The 8,640-nt window shown below is 39.1% G+C and overlaps 1 protein-coding gene across 1 annotated transcript; it reads left to right on the top strand.

Moving 5' to 3' along the window:
• The first annotated feature begins 1,491 nt into the window (after positions 1-1,491).
• On the top strand, positions 1,492-6,357 carry gfi1b (growth factor independent 1B transcription repressor). Its single transcript, XM_026176978.2, has 7 exons — positions 1,492-1,703; positions 1,902-2,002; positions 2,305-2,484; positions 3,872-4,086; positions 4,238-4,375; positions 4,771-4,936; positions 5,754-6,357. Exons 2-7 carry the CDS (start codon positions 1,909-1,911, stop codon positions 5,930-5,932), a joined length of 972 nt encoding a protein of 323 aa, XP_026032763.1. The 5' UTR covers positions 1,492-1,703; positions 1,902-1,908; the 3' UTR covers positions 5,933-6,357.
• The last annotated feature ends 2,283 nt before the right edge of the window (positions 6,358-8,640 follow it).

Genomic DNA, 8,640 nt, shown 5'->3' on the forward strand with positions numbered 1-8,640 from the left:
GTTTGTGTTTATAACTGTTCACATTTACAGAATCCTGTATATGTTTTCTTTTCACAGTATGTTCTCTAATGTTAACATTTCTTTGTACGAATGACAATGTTTACAGTTTCCTTGAGTATGAGTGGTTTATTGGAGGCTGATTTTATTGTAAAATCTTTTAGTTTTATTCATAGTGGTATTCTGTTGCTAGACCTGTGCCTCAGTGACAAAACGTCTAAGCATTTTGACTTGCAGTGCTTAAACAATGCCAAAGGTATAATGCATTTTGGGGGCATTGACTATTTATATGGGAAGGATATTTAGTTTTGACACATGGATAAACTCTTTTGGGAGAGATATGAGCTTTTGCAGGGGATCCATGGTGTTGTGCTAAACCATCCAGGTTATTTTGACAAAAACACTAAATGAATGCACATGTGCCAAGGCACTTGAGAAGGATCTGTGCTATTTTGACTGTACTGGCCTTTTATATGGAAAAGGAATCTGCTTTTGAAGCATGGACGAAGAGTTTGGGGACAGATATTTGATTTTGCTAGTGAGCTATAATGTTGGGCAGAACTGTAAGACTGTTTGGCCAAATGACCTTATGGTTTTGAGAGTGTCATCTCGGTTTCAAGAAATGAGCCAAGCCAATCGAGAAAAACTGTAACATCCGAATAAAAATATATGATCCTCATTGAAAATGCACACGTTATCCACAAGATGGCGCGCTCGCATTTCTCGCCCTTCTCCACAAAACGTTTTCTCCCTCCTTCCTTTAATCTGACGACAGTTATGCGATTTAATAAGCTGATATTTTCATTTCAACCAGAAAAGCCCAGACCTCTCACATTATAGGTCTCCTGTCATTCGGACCTCCTCTTGTGTGAATCTAAAACAGACTGCCGGGAAATCTGTCATACACGAATAAAGACAAGCTTCGATAAAAGTACACAAAAAGAGTCAACACGGTTAATCTCCGGACTGGTTTGGTGTGTGTATCTTTGGAGGTCCTTCAATCTCATAGGATCTTTTAGCCGTTTAAATCTTGCACGCAATCATACATCTTTACTGCAATTAAATCCTGTAAATCAAACACGGAGCGATGAAAATATTTATTTATTAAATTAATTCGTTTTGTAATTTCAAATTCCAGTTTATATTTATTATTTTAAGCTTTTTTTTTTATTTAGCTGAATTTGGTTTTGCTTTGCTGGTGACGGTCGAAGTCTAAAAGCCTTTTTAAAAAAAGAAACAAATAATAATTCGCCGAGCATATCACTATATTGGTCTTTTGCCTGTAAACCTACTGCACATATATTTTACCTTTAGTTCCGGCATTTTTTTGTTGTTTTTGGTCCTGTGAGTACTGTGTGCTTTGTATAACTGTTCCTAAGGCCCTGTGTTTTTCTAAGCAAATTTCCACCTGCCGTTTGGCCTTTTCATTGGCTAAAACCACAGTCAGATTCCGCTGCGAGATTGAAAATCAGGGAGGGGGGATGAGCGGGAGGTATAAACCTGATAGGTTTACACTGCTTTTCAAAGACTTTTGGAATCGACGCATCTCTCCTCTGAAACTTGTTTTTCTTCCAGGAAAAAAGGAAATATTAACTGGGTTATTTTTCTCCCCGTTTGCGTTTGTTTTCGTCTCTAGAAGCTGCGAGGAGCTACAAAATCAGCAGGAGGACTTTTTCTTTTTTCCTAATCTTCGCGGATTTTTAACGGTATGAAATAATTAGACGCACTGAAATCATTTCATGTGAAGCTTTGAGATCATTAAAATTCAAATAAGAGGAGAATTTCCGGGAGTTTAAGTGTATTTATTTATTGTTATACTCTTGACGTTGACGTAAAAGCCTACGTAAAAGCATCACCTTTTTAAAAAAGAAATTATTTTTAATTATTATACTTTTCCGGTCTAGGATCACCATGCCTCTGTCGTTTATGGTGAGAAGCAAAAAGTTCACTTCCTACAGGCAAAAAAATTTCGATGAGGATGACTCGGAGGCCTCCGCAACATCTGGTAAGTCTTTAAAAAAAGAAGTGAGTTGATCTGAATAGGTGAAGAACGGGGCCCTATTAAAATAATTAAATGAAATTACTGCTGCGGGATGTAACTGCTTTTTATCGCAACCCCAAATCTCCTTGCCGTCTTAAACAAATTTTTATTTGTTTTGCAAATTAAAAATTAAAAAAAAAAAAACTTCTGATGTTATTTGTTGCTTTTTCTTATTAAAGAAAATACCTAATTGAACAAAAGAAGATATTAATTTAGATTTACTTTCTCTCTAATCAACCGAACTTCACTTTGTTTTGGATTTGCAGAAATCCCAGCAGCCGTTCAGACCACAGACATTTCAGACAGGCCTAAGTCAGAGGGGCAATCTTCCCCTGAAGCCCCCCGCTTACTTACTAAGGAGGAACCGGAGCTTGAATGTCCCTTACCGCTTCACCCAGAGCCAAGCAGACCTCTCATGACTCAGACACAGCCGTACTACCTGCCAGGTAAGTTTAAAAACTTGCCATCTGGAAGTCAAAAGACTAGGCTGGAATAGAGACTGCATATCAGAGGTGGAAGTAGACGTGGCCCATTAGTTTTGGAAAGCATTTTAAAGCTTCAAAGTTGGCATTTTGACCACAGTTTTATATATTTATTTCTTTATTAAAGATTTGCATATTCGGGTTGAAAAAGGGTTAAAGGTTATTCCCTTAGACTGAGTAGCTAACTAACAAAACACTAATTTCACTCACAAAACCTGAAGTAGAAACTCTTTGGTCTGTACCACATGGTTATCAATCAGATTATTAATCAGACTGCTGTAACTGAAGAGTGTAACTGCTATTCATAAGCTGGACCTAGTTTTTGTATTATTTTGACTCTGACATAATATTTTGTTTGATGTGTTTTGAGGTAATTTGATTTTTATTTTTGTAACATTGTAATGGTGTGCAGTCTTGGCCAAGTCTACTCTGAAAAAGATTTACTCTTAAGGGATAAATAAAAGTGTTTTTAAAAAAAAAAAAAAAGAAAATTGTTCCATTAATGAGCATGAAAAAGCACTAACATCACAAAAGCTGTCTGTGTGTCAGGACAGCAGTCCAGTTAACCCCAGTATATAGGTGAATGCACTGTAAAAATATTCAGCTCCATTGTCAGCATAAAGTTTTAATATCAGTTGTTAAACATGTTTTTCATGCTAGGAGGTATCCAGCACTTCCACCTTGGCTTTGTTTTTCATGTGTAGAAGTTTCTGTTTGCACTGGCATTCCACTCAATTTTGCATTACATCTTATCCAAATAAGAAACAGATATGTACACCTTTAATGTACAGGATCCTTTTTGTTTTCAAGAAAAATACTATAAGGAAAAACAGTAATATTTCATGCTTTCATGCTGAAATAGAATTATAGCCTTATGTTTACATCTACGAGATTGAGAAAAAAATGACATGGGTGTGATTTAACAGATATAAAGCAATATATTTTTAGGCTGGATTGGCCCTTTCATGTCTTACAGTGGTTTGCTTCACTGCCAACTATTTTCTAATTAGTTGAATTTTAGGTTAGCTGAAGCTTTTTAACTTCTGCTACCTAAAAGAATCCAACATATGTGTACTGTTGTTACGTGGCAGCCATGTCATCTGATGCATGCTTTTAGAGACTATTGGTCTATTCACAGTTAAAATCATTAGAACTCGCTGAATTTCAAACAATTTTCAAGCCTTTTTAAACTATTTCCAATGAACCCCAGCTCAGTCTTCATAAACCTTGTACCATCACACTGAAAAAATTGTGCTACTAGAAAAACACCCCTGATGCAAACTTTTTAAAAAGGCATCTATAACAAAGATAAGATATGCTTTTTTTTGTCTCTTATGTGTGCGCCCTTTAGAGCCTCACTTGGCTGACTTCCAACCTTATGCCTGGGAGACATTGTCTCCTTCCTACAAGCTCCGTCAGATGAGTTTCAGCCCCACAGTGCTGCAGCATGCCAGTAACCTGTACAGCACCAACATCAACCGTAGTCCTCAGCCTCAGCAGCCTCTAGACTGCAGCACTCACTACTCGCCTTCTTCGAACACCTATCACTGTATCACCTGTGACAAGGTAGGTACCGCAGCTTAGGCCAAGATCAAAGGCTTAAAACTGGTTGTGCAGCTCGCGAAGCTGTTATGTCAGGTGCAGACATATTTCACGGCTTTCACTTTGTCACTTTGACTCCACTGACGAGTGCAATTATGGGCAAACTGTGTTCTAGGTATTTTCAACTTCCCATGGACTGGAGGTTCATGTCAGAAGGTCTCACAGTGGAATGAGGCCGTTTGGCTGCAGCATCTGCAGAAAAACATTTGGTCATGCTGTCAGCCTGGAGCAGCACATGAACGTCCACTCTCAGGTATACTGACGAAGCAGGAATTATTTCAGTGTTTAAAGAGTTTAGGGACCTGAATATGCAGAGGACAACACATCTTGGCCTTTAAATCTTTAGTGTGGATTAGGCTTCAGTTTTTTACTCTACTTGTCTGATATGCTGACAGCTTTCAAGATTCATGCTTACATTTAGTGAACACAACTATAGTTCCTATTCGTAAAATGCTCTTGATCATTTAAAGTAGAAACAATGAAGGAAATGTGAACATATACATTTCCTTTATTACAATTTTCCCCATCAAAAGATCCCAAAAATCTACTAAAATTATTGGAATGAACTTTTAAAGACAAATTTTTTTCTGACATTTATTCACTAACTGATTATTGTGCCTCACTTTTTTTGTCTTTGTCCTTGATCAGGAAAAAAGTTTCGAGTGCAAGATGTGCGGCAAATCCTTCAAGCGTTCATCCACGCTCTCGACACACCTGCTTATCCACTCCGACACCAGGCCTTACCCCTGCCAGTACTGTGGCAAGAGATTTCATCAGAAATCTGATATGAAAAAGCACACCTACATACACACTGGTAAATGTCTTAACATTCTCACAGTTTGTGACCATCAGTGTGACCCTGCATATGATCCATCTTCAGCAATCACCTGCTTTCCAGGTCAAGCATGTAGGGACTATTTCTAGGAGTAATATAACTGCTGATAAATCAGAAAAAGAAGCTTAAACAAATATCCTGTTGATTTGCATATCTGGGTTTCCTCTTCACAGAGCTCTGTAAAAGGAACTTTAGTTTATATTTGTTGCCAGTATGTCTCTGACAAATCTGAACAATGGCCTGATTCTTCTCTCATGGTTTTAATGAAAAACGTTATCTGTATGACGAAAACGCTTGGCAACATTTTTGGTAATGTTGGAAAACCTGATTTTACCAAAGCGGTGAAAAGAAAACTATAACAGTTTTATACAAATCACTTGAAAATTGTCCAAGTTTTGATTGTGCAGATCAGGGGTGTCAAGCTTAAGGCCCAGGGGCCAGAGTTGGCCTGGCAAAGACTCCAGTCTGGCCCACTTGACAGGTTTGGGAAATATGTATAAGGGCATACATTTTGGATTTGGGGAGTTGTGGGGAGTGAGCTACTTAATTGTACTGACAGATTTCCTTCATTCACTCCAGCAGTATTTCTTTCTCATGTAGAAAAACTGAGATGCATTGTGGACATTGTGCTTCTTTTTCTGCTGTTTAAACTGACAGAAAGGGGAGTTTCACTGGTCCAATCCACATAAGACGAAAGCTGGCTGTATGTGGCCCATGATGTAAAATGAGTTTGATATCCCTGGTGTAGATTTCTTACGGCATGTGTTCTTCTGTGTGTTTCATTTTCTTTTTGTAGGTGAAAAACCTCACAAATGCCAAGTTTGTGGCAAAGCTTTCAGCCAAAGCTCCAACCTGATCACACACAGCCGGAAACACACAGGATTTAAGCCCTTCGGGTGTGACATTTGTTCAAAGGGCTTCCAACGCAAGGTTGATCTGCGCAGGCACCACGAGAGCCAGCATGGCATAAACTGAAGAGGAAGTGTTTTCTTTCTTGTTGTTGTTGTTGTTTTTTAACCTGTGTGATAAATAATATTTAACAATATGCTGACACTGGGGGAAGCTGTAGCTCAACTGGTAGAGCATTTTCTTAACATATCACAAGGTTGAGGGCTCAGCCTTTGACCCCTTCGAATGCTGAGGTGTCCTTGGGGAAGATCCTCTTGGCCTACAAACATCTTGCACGGCAGCTGTGTGTGACTGTGAATGGGCACATGAGAAACACATTATAAAGTGCTCAGTAGAACCCAGTTAAGGTTAAAAGGCACTATGTAAGTTACATTGAAAGAAATCTTTCAAGATATGAATGAATGTTTATTCTGATGCACTTTTCATTGTGTTGTTGCAGTGTTACAATGTTCCATTGCTTAGAGTCCAATAAATATTGAAGCAATCTCAAATGTCTGTGGTTGTTGTTTTTGAATGAGGCAAAATATAATACTTGGTCCTTTGTCACCCCACAGTAAAATACACACATAGTGTGATGAACATTGTAACATACTTTCCCTTCCTGACTGGTTTATTCTGCTTTTCATAGTTAGAAACACATACAGGATGAAACTGTGACTCAGGCCCCAGGTGGAAATCTCTCGCAAGACTAGATATAGTGTGTAGTGGAGTTATCCTGCATTCAAATAACACCCAGAACATTATGCAAATCCAAGCGCAGGGAGCCATTCGTTCCAGAGAGTCGACTAGAAAGCAGCTAAAGGAAAGTTAGAAGCAAATACATCGTCCAGTTTTTATGTTCAAGAGCAAAAAGGAGCTCTGTAATCTCAGTAAAAATCAGAATAACACAAACCGTCTGCCCCGCCATACTGTATGTTTTCCCTACACACCTTTAAATGGCCTTTGCAGTGCATTCAGCCTAATGGGATACAGGGATTAATAAAAGGTTGTTGAAAAGGTACCGATTACTTACTCAGCTCTAACCACACCCAGGCAGCCTGTTGGATTTACTTCAACAAACAAATGGCGATTCTAACGAAGACACACCGCCCTCCCCAAACACCAAACCTGTTAGGTTTAAGCTGCTAAATGCAAATCAGATCTTCACCTGCTCTGTTTAAATCTGACAAGAACTTAAAGAAGCACTGTGAACATTTAAAGTGAACCCAAAGTTGAAGCTCCCACCCACCGCCACCTTCCCTGCCATGCTGTGATGTAAATATGATGATATCAGTTTTTCAGGTAAGTGGATCGTTACTGGTATATTAGAACGAATAGTTTCTGTTGTTCAATGCATGCATCTATATCCACAATGCATGGGCCTAAAAGACTGTGAAAAAATGAACAGCTGGCACGCTACAAGACTCCAGTCTTACAGTTTTTCCACTATGCAAAACTGCAACAATTCACATCTGTTCTCCAATTTTCATTGATATTAAAAATGTTGCGCATTACATATTTTGTTATTGTATGTACGTCTGAGTTTACCAACCTCAGTGGCCCACATACAGCAACTCTCCACCGTACAGTTAAAGAACTAGATGGCTTGTAGATAAATAGATATACAAAAAGTATAAAAACGTACATTATAAATTCAAGAGCAAGTGTGTATTCAGTTGTGTTAGTGGTGCAGAAATCAGTGTTTGTGAAGGGACGAGTAGAAACATGAGGGCTTACTGTCAGGCAAACAAATCTGAGGTCTCTATGCAAAATTTGTTGATATTACAGTAGGGTCTGTTGTTATCCTCTGCAACAGTTAGACTTACTGGTTCTGCAGCTTGTGGGTGTGAGGAGACTGAGCAAATCAAAATCCTGCCCAGGTAAACAAACAGAAAGGGAAGGAGAGGATCATCTTGGGTGGAACCGAGCAAACAGGACATGGGTCCTGAAAGAGGAGGGGTGGTGCTGCCTGGGGAAGCCTGGGGGAAAACCAGAGAACATGAAGGTAGCATGCATGCCTGCATGTGTCTGCAACAATCCCACATGGAAGCAGAGGCATACAAAACCTTAATTAAGGGGAGTAATTTTGATTTTCTAACACAATTGCCAGACATAGCAGCTGGGTTAAAGTTGTGTGTGACCAAAGTGGGAGCCACAGTTAATTTGTATATCTTGTTGCCTGAGGTGCTGTATCCTCAAAGTTGTAAATCTACTAAACAGGAAACAGTCAGAAATACTCTCCCAAAACAACATTTTTTAGAAACTGTATGTAAAGATATGCAAAATCCCTGCACGTTTGCATGGAGTGCAGGGCAGTGAAATATTTTGAGTGTACTTGTTTGATGTGTCTCAGATGTCTGTAAAATGGCTTCAAGTTTCTGTCTGACCAGTGGTGTCAAATGTCAGAATCATACACCAGAAACAGTCTCAGCACTGGCAGCCACAGTTATCTGCCAAATCTGATCCATCCAGCAAATAACCAAACCAACAAATTTAAAAAAAAAAATCAAGACTAAAACATAAGCTCTTTGTGTTATGAACAACACACCCTAATCCACACGCAGGTACTGAGTGTGTCTCTATCTCACAGACACAAGCAACAGGCGAGGTGATAGAGCACAGCGCTGAATTTGTCTTGCAAATTTGATCTATGCAAATGAGTCTCAGCCAGTACACTGGAAACTCTGCAGGATGAAGGCCTGAGGCATCAATGACATATTCATGGAAGACAGAGTGGGAGTTCCCCTAGTGGTGTGTCTTTCCCTGTAAGATCAAAGGAACGTCACAGGTCTCTC

This window comes from Astatotilapia calliptera, chromosome 7 (assembly GCF_964374335.1).
Source record: "Astatotilapia calliptera chromosome 7, fAstCal68.1, whole genome shotgun sequence".
NCBI classification, from domain to species: Eukaryota; Metazoa; Chordata; class Actinopteri; order Cichliformes; family Cichlidae; genus Astatotilapia; species Astatotilapia calliptera.

What these genes read in the sequence shown, in the direction of transcription:
- gfi1b (XM_026176978.2), top strand. Translation starts at nt 1,909, where the DNA reads ATGCCTCTGTCGTTTATGGTGAGAAGCAAAAAGTTCACTTCCTACAGG. An exon ending in GGAGGCCTCCGCAACATCTG is followed by an intron (nt 2,003 to 2,304) that starts GTAAGTCTTTAA and finishes TTGGATTTGCAG; the next exon opens with AAATCCCAGCAGCCGTTCAG. An exon ending in ACAGCCGTACTACCTGCCAG is followed by an intron (nt 2,485 to 3,871) that starts GTAAGTTTAAAA and finishes TGCGCCCTTTAG; the next exon opens with AGCCTCACTTGGCTGACTTC.